This window comes from Chanodichthys erythropterus, chromosome 1 (assembly GCF_024489055.1).
Source record: "Chanodichthys erythropterus isolate Z2021 chromosome 1, ASM2448905v1, whole genome shotgun sequence".
Taxonomy (NCBI): Eukaryota; Metazoa; Chordata; class Actinopteri; order Cypriniformes; family Xenocyprididae; genus Chanodichthys; species Chanodichthys erythropterus.
Window position 1 is genome coordinate 3,650,978 of NC_090221.1, and position 20,782 is coordinate 3,671,759.

Below are 20,782 nucleotides of genomic sequence, written 5' to 3' on the forward strand. Positions count from 1 at the left end.
TTCAAATCTCTTTCAAAACTATTTTTTCCAGATGACGAACGAAAAAACAATCAGAATCCATCATCGGTACAGAGTACATTATTTCATTCACAGGTTTTTGTAAAATCTTGGGTTATTTTTTTCTACCCACGTTCTGGGTTGAGCCTTTGGGTCATTTTTTGGGGGTTATTTTCCCAGTGTTTCTGTAGTTTTGTGTAGTTTAAGACGTAACCCAAGGGGTTGAGTTATTTTTCACGTGCTTTTTCACCCTCTTCAGGAGAGAGCAGGGAACCTCTGTCAAATTGGTGCATGTCGTCGTTAAAATATAGGTTTGTGTGCGTTTTATTTAATCTAAAAATGTGTTATTGTTCTGTATATCGTTTAATTGGATGCAAAGCAACATATGGTGTCGCCTAAACGAGTGTCGTGTCGGTGTTTTCGCGTGATGGAAAGACGACTGATGACTTGCATAACATTTTATGATTTTATTCAAAAAGATTCAGAATATAGAATATTCAAATATGTTCTCAGAATTTATAATGATTATTTATGGACAGGTTATGGAGTCAGTCAAGGCATTTTTCGGCTACGAGTGAAACACAGGCGGCGGTCTGAAGATATCAGTTCCCCCGCTGAACGCGAGTCATCTCCGGCACGAGATCCAGCGCCGTTACGGTGGAAACAAGACAACAGAGACTGATAGATTACACTTTAATTACTTTGAAATGTTTAAGTTTTGTTTATAATATTTGTTAAACAAGCTTAAATGTAGGCAATATGTATTTAAAAAATGTATAAAATATGCTGTACTATAAAACATGTTTGAAAGTAAAGGAATTATCATGCAAACCAGTGGTTGTGTGGAGCATTTTAAAAAGTTTAGAGGATTTAAGTTAATCGGCAAACATTAATTCATGTATGAAGTAAAAAAAAAAAAAAGCTAGTATTATAGGAAAAATGAATCAACCCATTATGCTAGGTAAAATTAACCCAACATGTGTTCTGTCCCAGCCCTTGGGTTGTTTTTAACCCCGTCTTTGTTGCATGTGTTTGATTCAGTAAAAAGAGTAATTCGTTCTGGAATCGGACTACACTGGTTGCACTAGTAGAAAATCTGATCAGAAAAATCTCATCACTTGACAAAGGAATTGCATTTTCCCAAAAAAAATATTTATTGTATAAAAGGACTAAAACAATCAATAATGGAATCATTAATTGGAAGCATTAAATGCTTTGCAATTGCTAACCAAAACCTGACTTGAATAAGCTCCACATCTTTTTTGTTTCACGAGGCCATGTCATTGTGAGAATGAATGTGTAGTCCAGTGATCCGGCAGGCAGGTTAAGACCTCCAAAGTAAGCTTTCCTCAGGAAGCGATGATAGATGATGAACTTTCACCTCTAGGTCAGGAAGCCAAGTGACCCCGGCATGTCAGTACTTGCTCTGCTTGATTCATGTGGCATCTGATATCAGAGTTGTCCTTCATCATGACTTCTCTTTTAGAAAGATGTGTCATGTTCATAGTGGGATATTTGTTAGTATAGGCTACCTACTGCACAATGCATTATGAAAGAAGAGTATGTCTTCATTTTTCTATAAAGCACATAGAAGATGGACACGAAGACTGGACACGGCTGTACAACTTTTGTTGGGGGGGGGGGGTGGGGGGGGGGTTGAATGATGAAGACAGAAGAGTCAGAAGCACCTCAGATGTCATAATTATGAGGTAGCTTTTGGAATTCCTCTCTGGGATCTTTATATCACAAAGTCAAAGCTTGCTGCCTTCGGAACAATTCGACATGTGCCAAAAGACAAAGGGAGAAAAGATAAACAAAGGTCCGGGAGATCAAGATTATAGAGTCAGTTTCCTCAAGCCTCTGTAAACTGTATCACCACCCTTGAAGCAAAGATGCCATAGTTTTTATAGAGCTGTTATATTATTAGGGTGTCTTGCGATGCATTTCTGAATCAGGTTGAAATGAATGACCTATCATTATACAGAGCCAGTCTGGACTCTTATCAGGACATTTCATCCGTCACAAATTGGCACATTTGATACATTCCCATCCATTATGAAATTGCAAGTCTGTGTGGAAAACATTTTTGAAAACCTTTGAGTCTGAAAGCTGATGTGAAATGTAAGGATTGTGCCAGCATATAAGTGAGAGAAGCAAGACAAGTAATATGCACTGTTCGTTCAGTATTTTTTCAAGCTTTTGTATAATAATATGACTTTATTATGTCTAAATGTGTTAAATATGTGATAAATTTCATTGGAAACGTCGGAGGCATGGTGGAATTGGCTTAAAAGTCATGATTTACGACTTCACAGAATTTATTGCTAATCTTCAATAAACAATGTTTCAGTAGTTTTCTTTGGTTACAGGCCTGTTTTTACACTGCTTCTAATGATAAAGCCAGGCAAATGAAAAACAACATTTTTTAACAAGGAGGCAAACAAGGGTATGTTTGTTCTGAGAGTGAAGAAAAAATCTTGAAGCTGAAATTGTTATTTCACAGAGACAAAAATAGCCCTGAACAGTACTGTATATCACTCACCTTGATTAGAATGAAATCAGAAGATGAATATTTATAATGTAACTAACGATACTTTCACATACACTTCTTGTTGTCTGTTGCCACTTACAGTTAAAGGGACAGTTTGCCTAAAAATTAAAATCCTGTCATCACTTACACACCCTCATGATGTTCCAAACTTGTATGACTTTCTTTCTTCTGTGGAAGATTAAAAATAAGATATTTTGAACAATGTTCATAAACTATTTTGGTTACCATCAATCTCCAATTTATGTACAAAAAACACATTTCTTAGCTCTTTCCCCACCATTGACAAGATTTTCCATCATTTATGACAAAATGGTTGCATCCGAAATCGAATAATCTCTTGAGTAGGTACTTATTTTGAATCAGTAATTTCTTTGGGACCACTAAAAAAGTATGTTCTATATAGTATGAATGTGTGTATTTTTACTGTAATCCAGATGTACTACATTAGCTATGTTGTCATTATCATGTGACCTACCAGAGTCAGTTGCGTCGCTTCACTGCCATTCACAAATCCTCTACCGCGGCCTCATGAAATAGTAAAGTATCCATCAAATGCACACTTCAGAATTTCATTGGAAATAGTAGGTCATCCAAATACTTTTTGTCTTCTCTATTATGAGTACTGTGAATTCGGACATACTTTTTTGTGACATACTGTTTTTTGCCTACTATATAGTGGGGAAGTATGCAATTTTGGATGCAGCCAATGCTTTTCCCGCAATCCATGTTTTCACTGTTATATGGTAGGGGGCGCTGTTACTGAAATAGTTCAGCATCTCCGGATGCAAAAACAAGCAAAGAAGAAAATCTGCATAAACCAGAAGGCGTGTGCCAAAACCCAAAAATGACATGTAACCAAATTCAAGGATATTTGGATATTAGAAATGGGTTACTCACAGCCGGATTATATTGGGTCTATAGTTAACTGAGATGCTGAAATGATGGCTATTGCTTGCTGGGTAAACTTGCCAACATTCAAGTATTGATAAAAAAGAAAGAATGAAACTAGAAAAAAACAGAGAAAGCAGAGGCTCTGTTCGCTCTTTTGATATATTGGCTTTACATATTCTTACAACAATATATTCTGGGTTCCATTTTATGAATTTGATCAAAATCATCTTTGCTGTCGATGAAAGAGAATAAAATATCTTCTTTTGTGTTCCACAGAAGAAAGAAAGTCATACAGATTTGTAACAAATAACAGAATTTTTATACCAAAGTCCCTTTTCAAGGAAATTCCGGTTCACTCGGCGGCCATATTTGCAACACCTCAAGACAGCTATTTCGTGCATTCAAGACCAAGTCCTATCTATTTGAATGGGGGAATCCTGAAATCTAAAAAACTGCTTGGCGAACTCACAATTAAATAACATATTTTAAATCGGCAACAAAATCTGACATGAACTGTCCCATACATTTTGTTTCTTATGCTCAAATAGCATTAAAAAATCTTATTTTTCAGGCTAAACGAGCCAATGCGCATGCGCAGTCCTAAGCACGAGTCTCAGGTTTCTATGGGAGCTTCTAAAGGCAGCTGCAGTGATGCAATGACTTTATCAATCAGCGATTGGCTCTATTACTTAGAAGGCGGGACGTGTACCGCCATATTACGTGTTACACCGAGGGAAAAACGATGGAAAATTACTGCTTCACAACATTGTCCTGTGACGTTAAAAACCTTGAAATAGAGACAAACACCCCTTGAATCTACACAATCATAAGATTTAAACAACAATAGAAAAGAAATCATATAAAATATAAAACATACATGACATAAATACATAATAATAAAATGATAAATGTGATACATTTAAATGAAATAATATGAATAAATGTGTGAATCAAATAAGAATAATAATATGAATAAATGAATGACAACTACATAAATGACTAATGATTATAAATAATCATATAAAAAACAGAGTAAATAAAACACAGATGTATCGTTGCTCTCTTAAAGTAACACACACAGGTTGCTATTGAAAATTTCTATTGTTTCAATTGTTAATAATCAAAATGTTTCCCATCTTCATCTAAGTAGGCTATTTACCCTCTGGTGAGTTACAACAAAGCTATGTTTCCTCAAAGTGTGCTATTAGATTAACATAAACCCTCCAAACAGACATGCCAGATCAATCATTGGTGTTCACAGAAGAATTGTGAGCGGGGGAAGGTATGGGAGAGAGCGCTGCTGCTCAACAAAAGGCCTGTAAGCTGATTGAGCCCCCTGTTAAGCCTCCTCCCCATAGAACCAGGCGGGAAACTGCCCTTCCTCTGCCTCAGGCAGGGTCAGAAAGACCCCCTCCCTCAGGCTTCATACGATCGCATGCTCCCAGTCACATAGGCAATGGCTGCAGATGAGGCATCCATGAGTCTGCTTACACACTTAAGTGAGCAAATGCATGACCCACACCATTGCCACTAGTCAAAGAAAAGTGTGGGGTGATTATTATTTTTAAACCACTTCTGTGAAGATCTCTTTATAGTCATTTTGTGAAACTGCAATTCAACTCTAGAAAATAGTTTTAGCACATTCATCAATGGACTTTCTACCACCAGCAGACAAGCTGCTGTGAGCATTGCTGCAGCTGCATGAATAGACATACATAAATCCCATAGCAGATCTAGACAGGTGGAGCTGGGGGAAGTGGCGGGTTTCAGTGAAATCTGAACCAAATGTTGAGCAATTTCATTGGCTGCTTATTCCGCAGAGGCCAATCAGCTTGCGCCGTGTAGTAATGATGCGATTGTTAGCAGATTGCACGTAAAGGACCTATCAGCCTGCGCCCTCTAGAGTTTCATGACTGAACTAGATAAATGTATTTTTGTTATCCGCCTTATTTTTTAACAGAAGTGTGGACACAGCCATTTGCTTTTTCAAAAACATTATAAAGACACAGCAAGTAATACATTGAATTAAACATGAAATTTTGAAAACTGAAATATAATTTTTTTAAAACATACTCCAATAATCTTGTTTTTATTTACAACTTTGAAAAATCATTTTTTACAGTGTAGCGGTTAATGAGTTGGAAGTCTCACATATTCACAGTAAGTCACAATTGCGTGTTATAAAGTCAGAATTGTGATATAAAGTCACAATTGTGAGATATTAAGTCAGAATTGCGTGATATAAAGTCGCAAGTGCGTATTATAAAGTCAGAATTACGATATAAAGTTGCAATTGCGAGATATAAAGTTATTGTGTGATATAAAGTCACTATTGCGAGAAAGTCGCAATTGTATGTTATAAAGTCAGAATTACGAGATATAAAGTTGCAATTGCAAGATATAAAGTCATTGTCTGATATAAAGTCGCAATTGCATATTATAAAGTCAGAATTGCATGATATAATGTCGCAATAGTGAGAAAGTCGCAATTGAGTGTTATAAAGTCAGATTTGTATTATATAAAGTCACAATTGCGAGAAAATATTATTTTTTTAAAACATACTCCAATAATCTTGTTTTTATTTACAACTTTGAAAAATCATTTTTTACAGTGTAGCTGTTAATGAATTGGAAGTCTCGCATATTCACAGAAAGTTACAATTGCGTGTTATAAAGTCAGAATTGTGATATAAAGTCGCAATTGTTAGATATTAAGTCAGAAGTGCGTGATATAAAGTCGCAATTGCATGTTATAAAGTCAGAATTACGATATAAAGTTGCAATTGCGAGATATAAAGTCATTGTCTGATATAAAGTCGCAATTGCGTGTTATAAAGTCAGAATTGTGATATAAAGTCGCAATTGTGAGATATTAAGTCAGAATTGAGTGATATAAAGTCGCAATTGCATGTTATAAAGTCAGAATTACGATATAAGTTGCAATTGCGAGATATAAAGTCATTGTCTGATATAAAGTCGCAATTGCATGTTATAAAGTCAGAATTGTGTGATATAAAGTCACTATTGCAAGAAAGTCGCAATAGCATGTTATAAAGTCAGAATTATGAGATATAAAGTTGCAATTGCGAGATATAAAGTCATTGTCTGATATAAAGTCGCAGTTGCATGTTATAAAGTCAGAATTGCATGATATAATGTCGCAATTGTGATAAAGTCGCAATTGAGTGTTATAAAGTCAGAATTGCATGATATAATGTCGCAATTGTGAGAAAGTCGCAATTGAGTGTTATAAAGTCAGATTTGTACTATATAAAGTCGCAACTGCGAGAACGTTACAATTGTTAGTTATAAAGTCAGAATTGTGTGATATAAAGTCGCAATTGCATGTTGTAAAGTCAAAATTCTGAGATATAAAGTTGCAGTTGCATGTTATAAAGTCAGAATTGTGTGACATAAAGTCGCAATTGCATGTTATAAAGTCAGAATTGTGTGATATAAAGTCACTATTGCAAGAAAGTCGCAATAGCATGTTATAAAGTCAGAATTATGAGATATAAAGTTGCAATTGCGAGATATAAAGTCATTGTCTGATATAAAGTCGCAGTTGCATGTTATAAAGTCAGAATTGCATGATATAATGTCGCAATTGTGATAAAGTCGCAATTGAGTGTTATAAAGTCAGAATTGCATGATATAATGTCGCAATTGTGAGAAAGTCGCAGTTGCATGTTATAAAGTCAGAATTGCATGATATAATGTCGCAATTGAGAGAAAGTCGCAATTGAGTGTTATAAAGTCAGATTTGTACTATATAAAGTCGCAACTGCGAGAACGTTACAATTGTTAGTTATAAAGTCAGAATTGTGTGATATAAAGTCGCAATTGCATGTTGTAAAGTCAAAATTCTGAGATATAAAGTTGCAGTTGCATGTTAAAAAGTCAGAATTGTGTGACATAAAGTCGCAATTGCGTGTTATAAAGTCAGAATTGCGTGATATAAAATCACAATTGCGAGATATGTGATTTGTAAACCATGTTTGGTAGAAAATGAAAAAGACTTATAGGATATGTTAACCCGTCAAGCATTCATTCCTACTGGGATACATGTCAGCAGGCGAATGTGAACAAAACCGGTTTCAAAGACAAGGAGATAGTGAGCAGAGGTGTAAAGTACTTGAGTAAATGTAATTAGTTACTGTACTTAAGTATCTTTTTGGCTACTTTGAAGTTGTACTGAGTATCAAAGATATTGGCATCTTTTACTCTCTACTTGACTACATTTTTGAGCAAGTAAATGTACTTTTTACTCCACATTTTTCATGGCAGCCAACTTTTTCTGCAGCAGTCTGTTTCTGATATAAAGAAGCGATATCGCCATCTAAGGGCATTGAAGGTAATATATTTTGTGCATTTTGCCTTCACTCCCCCAAAACTTGTCTACAAGGCAACTTTACGTGAATGTGAGCGGCGCATTAGCAGGTAGTTTCTGATCGCAGGTGTTTGATTTATTAGATGAGGAATTGACTGCAGCTGGTGATGAGGCTCAAACCAGCACATACAGTAGACTTTGACTATTTATTTTACTTAACATTGTTTTATTTATCCGCTATATAGACAAGACCGTCTTAAAGGATATTGGTTTACTCAAGGCCTTTTTGTGCACTTGAGCTTAACTGAGAATTGAGAGTTTGTAGATGTTTAAAAGGTTGTTGTGTCGACCTTGATTTATTGCAACATTGAGGTGTTCAGTTTTATTTTGAGTTTAGAAAATAAACTTGATTTCTCATCTTACAAATCAATTGTTTCTTATTTTCACCGGCAGTCTCTCAGGACTAGTGCATCTCTGAGCCTACATTCAGCTTGAGTAAAATACTTAATTACTGTTAAAATCAGATACTTTAAGACTTTTACTCAAGTCGAATTGGAATTGATTACATATAACTTGTAGTGGAGTCATTTTCGATGTAAGGCATCAGTACTTTTACTCAAGTATGGTTTTCAGGTACTCTTTACACCTCTGATAGCGAGAAACTCTTCAGTCTTACACGCTCTTTCCTGAGCATTGTCAATTATTTCCCCATGCATCCGATGGCTCTACACAGCAGCGAATGTGGGTCACGAGGCACACAATCTTCTCTTGATTGACAACTAGTAAATACATCATTGAGGAAGGGTTTTAATGATCCTCCGAGATCTCAGACCAACCACAATGTGCTATTCATCTCTAATGAGGAGTAAGTGTGTCACAGCGCGTTGGCTTGTTGTCTTTGGACCTCCACGGCGATAAATTTAGCATGCTTTGGGGGCAGTGTTATGGGATCAAAACAGCGAAACCCACGGAAATCCAAGCGTTGCCTTACATAGCAAAAGTCTTTCGGTAATTCATGAATAGCTCCATCTCATTTTCCAGGTTCCCATTGTTTCCGGCCGCATCGCTGTCCGAGAGTGTGTCCGTTCCAAAAGCGGATGACATCAACCCCTCTCCTGATCGACAGTGCAAGCAAGGTAAAGGGTCACATGGGAGCATCACTGAGTCTATTGTGCTGCAGTGGGAAAGCCACACGGACTGTAATGAGCTGGAGGGCTGTAATCTGCCAACACTGCTGCAATATAAATCACAGCATAAAAAACACTCTATAATAGCACATTGTTCGAGGCCAGTAAAAGCTGGGGTCCAAGGCACTATTTTCACATGTTTGGAATGAAAGTGCATTTTTGGCGCATCGTACCGCGCTTGTAAAAACACTCTTTTCACGAGTCAGGTGAGTTTACGCGGCAGAGTACGCTTTCATGTTGCAAGTCTTTCCCGCACAGTAGGGAGAGCTTTATGATCTGCTGATACACGCATATCTTTTTCTCCACCGTCACGGTTCCTGGAAGAAGCTCGGACATTCCAGGTCTCCTTCTCTGCTTCCAAATCACCAGGCATCCTGGGCCCTCTCCATTTCACCCGGGATCACTCTGAGCCCCCTGGAATGTGGGATTAATGGCCCTGTACATAGTGCAGGCCGCTTGAGATATCCGAGATGACTCGAGCTCTCCGTGCAGCATGTCCTCTTATCAGTAACACCCAATCATCGTGATGTGAGTGGTCAGGAGCACATTAGCATGTATATTATAGATTAAAAATTCACCACCAAACCAGAAGATGGAGCCTTTCATTTTGTAGAAGTAACGCCAAAATGATGATGGACTGATGGGATTAGCAAGCTAAGCAAAACAGAAATTGATGCACTTCAATATGATAACTCACATTTTAACAGACCGTCACTGCCAAGAGGGAATTAATAAGCACTCTTGCTGACAGCCTCATGCAATCTGTGAGCAAGGCTGGCATTTTCCAGCAACACAGCAAGCGAACGCAAGACATAAATTACAGCATGATTAAAGACCCTCCTGAGAGATGTTTATGTATTTTATGCATGGTTTTGGTCGGCTTCATCCCCGTTCATGCGGATGTGATTGCCTTTAATTATTGAGAAGCATCTGATAATGCCAGATGACTGCACCTCTTCTTTTAAATTATGATGTAGACGTCACGTTGAAACTACATTAAAATAAATATAGGCTATCTTTTAGTTCGGTAATAGCACATTTCGGGCTCTCTCTCCCTCTATGAGACACGCTTTTAGGCATCTCAAAAGTACAAAATAAACGGGTAAACCATCAGTACTCTTTTCGGTGCTCCAGTCGTCTGTGGTGACACGCGTCATTACGAGGTTGCGGTCTGTGTGCGCCCGCTGATTGGTGGACACCGAGGGTGTGCGCGCATCATGGGCTGGCATTCTTACAGAGCCTGAATCCCTGATTCAGTCCATGCTGCGAGGTAGGCACAGCCTAAACCACCGCACCAAACAGGTAAAGCAAGACCGAGTCTCTCCTAAACGCCATATATTCCCCATTTAGCAGAGTATTGAAGTCTTGAAGCCACGAAATCATTCGCTCTTCCATTTCCTGGAAAGCAAAGCTTAGAGAACTGAAATACCTTATTTTAATTTATAGGCTTTCTGTTGTGAATAACCCTGCCAGTAGTATTTGAAGTGCTTAATAGGCTATAAAAGCTTTGACAGTCTAACCATGTTTTATTGTCCTCTCAGCACGAGAGAGTGTGTTGACCAAATATTTGTCTGCAGCTTCATCGCTGTTCATCTATTTTTCGCCTACGGGTGGCCGCACAAGAAACCGTTTCAGATCTCAGTATGGCAAACCGTTTTAACATTTAGTGCTTAAAACTAGCGAATAGCGTTTTTTATGTTATTACTTATTTATTACATGAATGTATTCCTTTGATAGGCTACTAGTCGCTAGGGACCAGTAATTACACTCTAAAAAATGCTGGGTTAAAAACTACTCAAGTTGGGTTGAAAATGGACAAACCCAGCGATTGGGTTGTTTTAACACAATGGTTGGGTTAAATGTTTAAAAATAATATTAAATCATTTTAATTTAAATATAAAGTCTCGCTAGTCATTACATATGAGAAGCTAAAAGCAATCATAACTAGTGAGATAAGGAATAGTAACGTATTATTAGTGTCTCATAATACATACATATATAAACACTCACAACACATGACAGAACATATAAATATAAAATAAAGACAACATAAAAGTAAAAATTTAAATAGATAGGATTACATAACTCTAATTAAAACATAAGTATTAGTAACATAAAATTGCCATATTCACAGTTTCTTAGTAATGCAACATGCACGGCCTGCATCTGATTTTTCATTTGCAATGGATTTGCATGACTTCAAGTGGATCCCATTCGTGTATACCGCCATAAACCATAGTTCTGTGTAATTCTCAAAAGTTTATAATTATAAAAATAGGTGATTGATTACTAGAAAAAAACATTTATGGACTTCATCTGAGAATTCATTGCAATCAATATAAAAATGAAGCTTAATAACAACTAAGCCTTGATTCAGTTGTGTGACTGTCTATATGTTGTGTATGTGTGTGTCAGAGTCAGATATGCACACATGTCTATATGCCTTTTGTGTTGCTTTGTCTAAGTATGGCAGCTGCCTGGAGGGGGTGGTTTGAATGATGCAATCCCTGCCATCCATTAGCAAATTTGTCCCATTTTCTGCACTGTGTGGAGTTGGCACATTGTGACAGTGGGACTATATAATTAGCTCTGTTGACTGAGTTTTCAAAAACTGCAATGTAAAAAGTCACATTATCATTATGTCTTTTTTTCGTGTTCATCTGCTGGATCACCAATATACCAGCAGTAAGCAGAACAGAATGTGCCATTCCCTGTAAATGCCATTTTTTTAAAAACATTTTTTAGAAGGGTTTTGGGAATCCTGATATAGACTCACTGAGCATTTTCTGTACATTGTCATATAATGGTTACTTATTCCAAATGTTTGTGTTTATTGTAACATATTATGTAAATTGTTTGAAAGATACCTTGTTTTAATATATTCTATTATATCATATGATACTTTATATCTATCCAGATGATTTATAAAGAATTGATCAAGATTTAGTTGCACTCTCTTTAATGCTCATATGCAGCATGGTACTATGGACTCTTAAGCTTACACTCTAAAAAATGCTGGGTTAAAAGTTGGGTTGAAAATGGACAAACCCAGTGAATGGGTTGTTTTAACCCAGCGATTGGGTTAAATGTTTGCCCAACCTGCTGGATAGTTTTATTTAACTCAACTATTGTTTAAAAATGACTGTATCGCTTGCTCAAAATGAACCCAAAATATGTTGAAATTAACATATAAACATAATAAACAATAAACATGTATTCAATTGCTTATTAATAAATGTCCACCTTTTGATTATTATTGTTTCCTCTAGTAATTATGTGTTCTAACCTATTTTGGGTTGATTTTAAGTCAGCCATATAGTCATTTTTAAACAATAGCTGGGTTAAATAAAACTACCCAGCAGCTGGGCAGACATTTAATCCAACCGCTGGATTAAAACAACCCAATCACTGGGTTTGTCCATTTTCAACCCAACTTGGGTTGTTTTCAACCCAAAATATTACATATGAAATTGTAGTCAGCTATATAGTCACAGACATGCACGGTACACTTTATGATTTGATTTCTTAGAAATTCACGGATTGTAAATGCAACATTTAGCCATTTTCTTTTCTATTTGATCAGTTACAGCAGTAATACCTACAATGATAGTCTCGCATGCTCTTGTCCTTACAACAGTCTGATGCCTCACAAGCACTTGTAGAGTAAATACCCACCCACTCTTACACATTTTACAAGCTTAGTTTATGGCAAGTAGAGACAACTTTCGCCAGACACACCCCTAAAACTTGGACGTGGTGGTCTGCCTCTCTGATTGGTCGGGAAGCACGACTGACAACACCTGCTTAACTCCTTCATCCAAATTGACACCCGGACTCTAGGAAATATATCCAGCATCCATCCCGTTTCCACTCTCACACGCTCTCGCTGTCATCTCGATCAGTATCCACATCAGATCCCAGGCTGGCAGCCTGTTATTGTTTATCGAGAAAACTGAGTGTAGAAATGCTGATCAAATGTGCACTAGCCTTGCTACTTGTCTGCGTCTTGGGGGAAGTGGTAGGAACGGATAATGCTGATGTTCACGAGAGTCACCCCGAGAAACCGGCCAGTCAGAAGGGACGTCTCTCCTTACAAAATACAGGTAAGAGAATGCAAGTGTTGTGAACCTGTGATCACGTCTCGCGAAGCCCGGAGTGAGTCTTGTGTGTGCGGGCACGTGCGAGTGGTGCGTTCAGAACGCGATTTAAGCGCAAAACCGGCCAGTGCACATCTTATCACGCGCTGCGCTACGTTTTCCTATTACGCAGGAAGACGATATCTCGTAAATCCGGAGCACACGTAGAGAAATCCAATATCTTCGTAAACTATTAATAGCATGGCACAAGGTAGGCAAAGATATTCGGTGACATTACTGTCAGGTTCGCGTGCGTGTCTTGTTTTCGAGCCCAGAGTGGATTTGTGTTTACATACGACATCCTATGCTTGTGTTTTATCATTATTAAGTTGCGATTCAAAGTGCTCGCGCGCATCAAATATAGACGTACGTGCGCAACTTTTGTTGCATTGCGCGGACAAGCAAGTTAAACCTGTAATGTGGATCTGAGTGATGCAATGGCTCTACATGTTGCACTAGAGGTGGGTCAAACTTAACCTTTCTCACGGTAGCAAGGCGAAACAACCTCATCCATACATGACAATGAAATAATGCAGCTTTTGCATGGGACCGAGTGCCCAGAGTAGGTTTGATTTCACGCAAGATCCATGTCCATTCTCGCACAAACGCCAACACAAGCAAGCACTGCAGGCTCAATTTACCTGTGCAGCCCCATAAACACATATCCACTGCAATACATTTAGACTGGATGCAAAAGCAGGCAATATTGGACAGTATTCATATACAAGACTATAAAAAACCTATCATATACTGTTTTGTCCAACTGGAATTCTTTAGGAATACTGAACATGAATTTTTAGGTGAGATATTTTGGAATACTCTTAGAGTAAGTGATTTTTTAGAAATACTATTTCAGTTAGAATATATACGAAGACTCTATGAATTTGAATCTTTTCTCTGGAAATAATGCCCACTCAGATCTGTAACCAACAAAATAGCATGTTACTCACGAAGAGGAGATTGAAGAAAATGTCTTCAACATTGTTGCGTTAATGTTTTTGGCAGTCCGACTGGCACAAATAACGTGATGCTAGTGAAAGACAAACAGTTTTATCAATAAAGTCTGTTTGCAAAAATGCATGAGAGTGGAAGTAACCATTGTGAGATCCTCAGAAATAACATTTTAAAATAGTGCAATTTGTAATGTGATAGCTGCAGAGCTTTTTACTTTTCATGAACTGTATTGCCTTATACTGACACAATGGATTTTAAATTTTACAAGTTGAATGAACTATTTTCCTTGCTTTTTTTCTTATTACAGCACAGGATTTCTTCATTTTAAAATAAAAGTACTTAATTTGCTAATATATGTATAGTTTGTATTTACCCTTTGGTTGCAGTTGTACATATATACATAGTATATACATATAGTTCAATGCAAGCCTTTCTCTTACTGCTGTTCTGTATAATAGGACACAACTAACAGACACATAAAAACTAAAAGCTGCTGATGTGGTCATGAAGTGCCTGTTTGTGAGTTGATCTATAAAACATACATCAGTGCATTCACACTCTCTAAATCAGAAAGTAAAGCAAATACACTTTACTTTGACTATTAGTACAGTTATCGGTGAATCGTAACCACCTTCATCAGTTCTGATTAAAAGTCAAAAAGCGCTTTAATTGTGTATGTTGCAGATATAAGTGGAATTGATGAGAGAGAGACTTCCAGGTTTTTTTTTCTTAAAACTCGGTAGTCATTTCTAATCTCCACAGCAAGGTAAAAGCAATCTCGTCTTGCCCTATATACGGTTAACCTTGCTTTCCCACATCTCGGGCAGTTACTGCAAGATGCCTCCCAGTTTGATGGACTTTAATAGCATACCTTAATTACCACAGTGCTCTCTCTGCTAAATTTGTCCCCTAAATACAGTTCTTCAATTTTCACAGCAGAAACAAAGCCTGGAAAGAGGCTTTAGCATTCATTTTTGTACATGATGTAAAAGTATATTTCTAAAGCAACTTTATGTCTTATATGAATATCGATCTGTTGTGGAGATTGCTATGAAATATAATGACCAAAATCGAGTTGCATTTATGTAAATTCTCTCTTTCTTTTCTCTACAGCTGAGATCCAGCACTGTCTTGTGAGCGCTGGAGACGTGGGCTGTGGTGTGTTCGAGTGTTTCGAGAACAACTCCTGTGAAATCCGGGGCCTCCAGGAAATCTGCATGACCTTCCTGCACAATGCTGGCAAGTTCGACTCGCAGGTAAGCACATGGCTGCCCCAGTCTCCCACGAGGTTCATGTCCCTCAGACGCATCCAGAGGATGACCTTTTGGCCGGCTCTGGCCAGCTGGCACTGCCTCTAATGTGGCTTGTGTTTCACAAGGTGCAGGTGGATTTGAAGCAGAGGGTTTCAAGCTTGTAATGCAGTCTCAAGATGTGTGTCTGTACTGAGACATGCTCTATTAGTCCTTATTATTCCAACAGAGAATGAAAGGCTGTTTATGACTGCAGATCTGATGAGATTTTGTCTTTAATACTCACAGGGTAAGTCCTTCATCAAGGATGCTCTGAAGTGCATGGCTCACGGCTTAAGGCACAAGTTCAGCTGCATCAGCCGAAAATGCCTCGCCATAAAGGAGATGGTCTTCCAGCTTCAACGGGAATGCTACATGAAACACAACCTCTGCTCAGCTGCTAAAGACAATGTCAATGTCATGGTGGAGATGATACATTTCCAAGACTTATTTCCCAAAGGGTAGGTATCACGCTCGAGTTTCACTCTGCTCTCTTTTGCACACACTATATGGCTTTCTGTTTGTGTGCTCAAGTATTGTTTGAGGTTTTGCGACTAGGACTGCCACGATTAACGCCTTTATTCTCTTTTTTATATAACAATCTCATATATAATTTTTTTACTTTACTACCCAGGAAAAGCAGATGCCATATCACAATTTTGATGCCATTTCATTTTAAAACTGTCTGATTTACTTTCTTTTGTGGAACACAAAAGAAGATATTTGAAAGAATGTTGGTAATCAAACCATTTCAGTTCACATTTGACCATACAATGAAAGTCAATAGCCTCTTTCACACAGTAATCCCAGTAAATTATTGTAAAATTACCAGTGACTTAAACGGTAAATACAAAAATGTGCTGTTCACACAAGCAATGGCTTTTTACCGTTAAGGCCGCGTGTCCACCAAAGCGTTTTTCCAGTGGCTAGCGTACTTTTTCCAATTGTTTTCAGTGGGAGCGCTTTGTTTTTTGAACGCCAGCAGCGCAACGAGCCTTTTTTTTAATGCTTGCCTCGACGTTCAACTTTGAGTAAAACACTGCGCTCATCACTGTCACTTTTTAGCCAGCAATCCAATCAGAGCGGAAGAGGAAATAGTCATTAAACCCTGAGTTAAACTTTGAGAACACAAGGACGCAAGATCTGAGAACCAGCCATTGAACTTAGTTCAGAGTTCTACGAGAGTCGATCACTGTTTGCAGATACCATAGAAATGAATGAGAATCCTACCTGTTGCGCAATTGCCTGTGACCTCTCTTATAAAACAGCATTTTTTTCTGTTGTAAATCCTAAAAAAATTGATCAATCCAAAATGTATGTTTAACATGTTGAAGATTAGCTGATGGGCTGTCGATTCATTAAACGATAAGCTATTTCCTCAGAAAAACAGTTTATTCAGTATAATAAAGCCTCTCCAATGGCCTCTGGTCTCTTCTGCGTACCGCAGCGTTAGCAGGCTTTGCACTTTTTTCGGCTAAGGTTGCAGGCTTGCCTTCAAGTGGCTTTGATTGCGTCTTCTCCATAAGAGCTTGATGATTTGCCCGAAGCAGACTTCTTACATCAGCGCGTTTAGACCTTCATTCTTTGTTCACACTCGACATCATAGCGATAATTTACTGGTAATGTTACCATTTCTCATACTGGTAAATTACAAGAACCGATTTACTGGTATTTTTGAAAAGGTCCTGTTCACAAAGGATCTCTTAATTTATCAAAGAATTGTTATAGCCTTGTTATATGGGATGCTCTAGCTATGGAGGATTTGTATCATTAGATATATTGAACAAGCCTATTTGTGAGTCAGGGAGCTAGTTTATTAAATTAATGCAGTTTGATGACATCAACTTAACGTGTGTTATTTTCATTTAACAGCATGTTTCCAGGCAATTAATGTTCTTTTCCATTTTAAAATACATGTGGAGCTGCGTTAAGTTCTTTAAATGCACAAAGTTCATTTATTTATTTGGTCTGAGGGCCGAGACCATTCTGTCAGTTGTTTAAAGCAGAGCTGTCACTTGACAAGTCACTTTTACCGTGACTGACCTGCCTGGGCTTGACATGAACGTTTTTGCTCACCAGCACGATGGCTTGTGGTTTTCCAAAGTTTCTAGCCACAATTTTGACATCGATACCATGGGGAAAAACTGCCATATATATATTTATAATGTTATCTCATAATTTGGCAGCAGGTTTATTAGGCTGCTGTCACTTTAAGAGCTGACGCACGGATCCATTATACTGTTACACGTGCGTTTTCTTTCTCAACTGTTTACATTCACTTAAACACAACTGACTGTGTTTACGTGAATACTCGCCAAGCATGGCTTTTTGACATTATTTTGTGTGTGTTTGACTGTTTAAGTGCAGTGAGCAGTGAAAAAAAGAACTTGATTTAGTACCGAGAGGCGGTTTATGTGCCGCACTTTGAATGTGAGAACAAAAATGTGTAAAATTATGCACAATCCCATGTTGAAATTCAAGCCCTGTAACACCAACAGTATTCATCCAGAGCAAATGAAACAACGCAGGTTTGTGTTAACTCGCTGAGATGAGAGAAAGAGAAAGAGCAGCTGGTATCATGTATCTATTCTGCAGAAAATGAGTATTGGAAGCGCTTTAAATATTTCCGTATCAATATCAAAAAATCTATATTTAGGGCAACACTACATTGAACTTAAATGCCTTTTTAAAAGACTACATGTAAAAATTGATATATTATGTATAGAATTCAACCCGCCAAAGTGGCTAGCAGGAGTGACCGCATTATACGCCACTGCTGAAATCCACCCACATTTGTCAAGCCCCGCTGACCGCTATCATCCTGCTTTCCTAGGCCGTACGTTGAGCTGGTGAACATCTTGCTCAGCTGTGGAGAGGAGGTGAAGGAAGCCATTACCCGGAGCGTGCGTCTGCAGTGCGAGCAGAACTGGGGTGCTCTGTGCGACAGCCTGAGCTTCTGTACATCTATCACCGCCGCTCCGGTGTCAGGCGGCCTCGAGCGACGTCCAGCGGTTTCCTCTCATTCAGAGGGGGAGCACCACAAGGGCGCTCGACAAGGAGACAAGGACAAAACTGGCAAGGTCGGGTTCGGTTCCCACACGAGAAGTCGGAGCCAAGGCCCACGCCGCGCCAGTTTAGATGCCGGCGTTGCCGAGCAGGAAGACTCTAAAATCAGTGACATTCGGAGGTGAAATAGCAGGATCACCTAAACTGACCACGAGACCCCAATCCCAAACTTAACAGACTCAGAAAACCTCCTAATTCAACCCATCCACCCTCACATCTCCACAGTCATTCCAGCACTCCCAAACTGTACATTTTTGCAAGGGTAAATGTGGTGCAGCTTTTTTGATACTTCAGATTATAGGACCGATTGTTAATTTTGTAGAGTTCAGTGCTTTTATTTTAGCTCTAATACAGCATCTCTATTTCGCAAATCATATCCTCAAGATTCAATCACTTTATTTATTTCATGCTTTATGCAATGTTTGAATATAAACCATGTACATATAAATCTATGTATATCTATATTTATATAAACATGTCTAAATAATATAGCCTCCATATTCGTTAATGATAAACTTTATGTAATATAGTACAAAGAACGCTTGCTGTTTTATTAGTTACATTATTGCACCAATTACGCATCTGACTGTAGATATGTAAGATATGTTTGTTTGTTTGTTTGTTTGTTTGTTTGAGAAATGTATATGTAATTGTTATTTTAAATACTTGATTAAATACAAGCTGTACAGGATTGAAATCCAGGTCAAGCACATACAACGCTCTGTGCTTCTTAGAACGAAAAGTCATTTCACAACAGAACAATGTCCAGTAACAAGTTTATTGTGCCTTGAGAATATTTTTCCCCAGAAATAAACCGTAGATCCTTAGCAGATGTATTATAGGAAAATGCCCAAATATAACAGCCCCGTTCAGATCTGTGCTTAGAAATATAAACGTGAGCTGTCTCAAAGAAGCGCCCTGATAGTATCACTTAAGTCTAATATGTATGCTGCATTTCTAGGCTTTGCCCAAACAGATTAGTTCAACACATGAACAGCTTCAGTGTACGGTGTCTCATGGAAAGCAGGCCTGTCTGTGTTCTGGCCAAGTCCACAGCCAGCCACTGGTGTTTCCAAGTAAAAAATAGCCATTTTTTTTTCTCTCCCAGAGCCACTGAGAAGAGCCAGAAGCTGGAACTGTAGTCGGCTGGCCTTAGACCCAGGAACTAGGTTAAGTCTACACAAGAACCTCAGGGTATTACTGACAATAATATTGAAATGGGTGAATTATTGTTTACTATAGCTGCGAAAGAATTGTTTTGGGCCCGTGCCACGTGATTGGTTAATAAAATGTCTGGAGCTGATTGTTGGTTTAAGAATAAGCAACGGCTTGAATAGATCTACTATTCATCAGCCTAAGGATAACAGTAGTTACTTTGACCAATCATATTTTGAATTCGCTCAGGTATTCCGATGAACATGAGGGCAAAATGTGATCATCTTTGGGTTTAACCCGGGAAAACATTTTCAAATGGTTATAATGGGAAAAAAAATCTGTATACAACAATTACATGGAATGATGGATTCCAAATCACTACAGATAGCATGTGTTCCAATTGTTTTAGGAAAATAAATACTAAAGCTCATTTCTCATTTGGATGTGTCCTTCTGTTTTTTGTTGTTTTTTTACTTAGGCAACAATATTTTTTATTATAAGAGGTCATGAATATATATATATATATATATATATATATATATATATATATATATATATATATATATATATATATAAACACGATTTACAGCCTGCGCCCATTTGGATCCCATTTGGATCTACACGATGATTGCGTTGTAGCCTAACCACCATTAATCGCAATAAGCTCTGCGTTTTGTTACTTTCGATAAGTAAAAGTGTCATTCAAATTCTGTCCATTTAAACACAAAATTCAATGGGCCAAAATGCCATTTTTTTCATTGAATTTTGTGAATTGAATGAATATCTGAAGGTATGTTGAAAGATACAGTACATCTTACTGAAATGTTTAATATATATCGTGTAATCGCTCAATCAGTGTTTCAACAGCAGAAAGACATCAATAAAACTTTAAACACTGTGTTATGTAGCAATAGCATTTACCTCAGGTCAGAGAAATCAACTCTTTCACTAAATATGTATAATAATTGGCTTATTTATTCATTTTATTTTACTTAACTTGTTAGTGGGTAATAGTTTGGGCTCTGAACCTTTAATATTATAGTAATGTAGGCTATTTTACAGCATTAGCAGAGATAATTTTTTTGTCCTTAAGAAACTTTTAATTCATGTAATCACAGAGACAATTTGTTCAGTAAACTACAGTTTAATAATAAAAAAGCAATTTTGCTTAGTTTTCTTCCCCTGCTGTACTGAACCGAACCATGACTTCAAAACCGAGGAACGAA

The 20,782-nt window shown here is 37.7% G+C and overlaps 1 protein-coding gene across 1 annotated transcript; it reads left to right on the top strand.

The window, feature by feature from the left end:
• The first annotated feature begins 12,733 nt into the window (after positions 1-12,733).
• On the top strand, positions 12,734-19,928 carry stc2a (stanniocalcin 2a). Its single transcript, XM_067366173.1, has 4 exons — positions 12,734-13,059; positions 15,160-15,302; positions 15,585-15,796; positions 18,169-19,928. Exons 1-4 carry the CDS (start codon positions 12,921-12,923, stop codon positions 18,524-18,526), a joined length of 852 nt encoding a protein of 283 aa, XP_067222274.1. The 5' UTR covers positions 12,734-12,920; the 3' UTR covers positions 18,527-19,928.
• Positions 19,929-20,782: the final 854 nt, after the last annotated feature.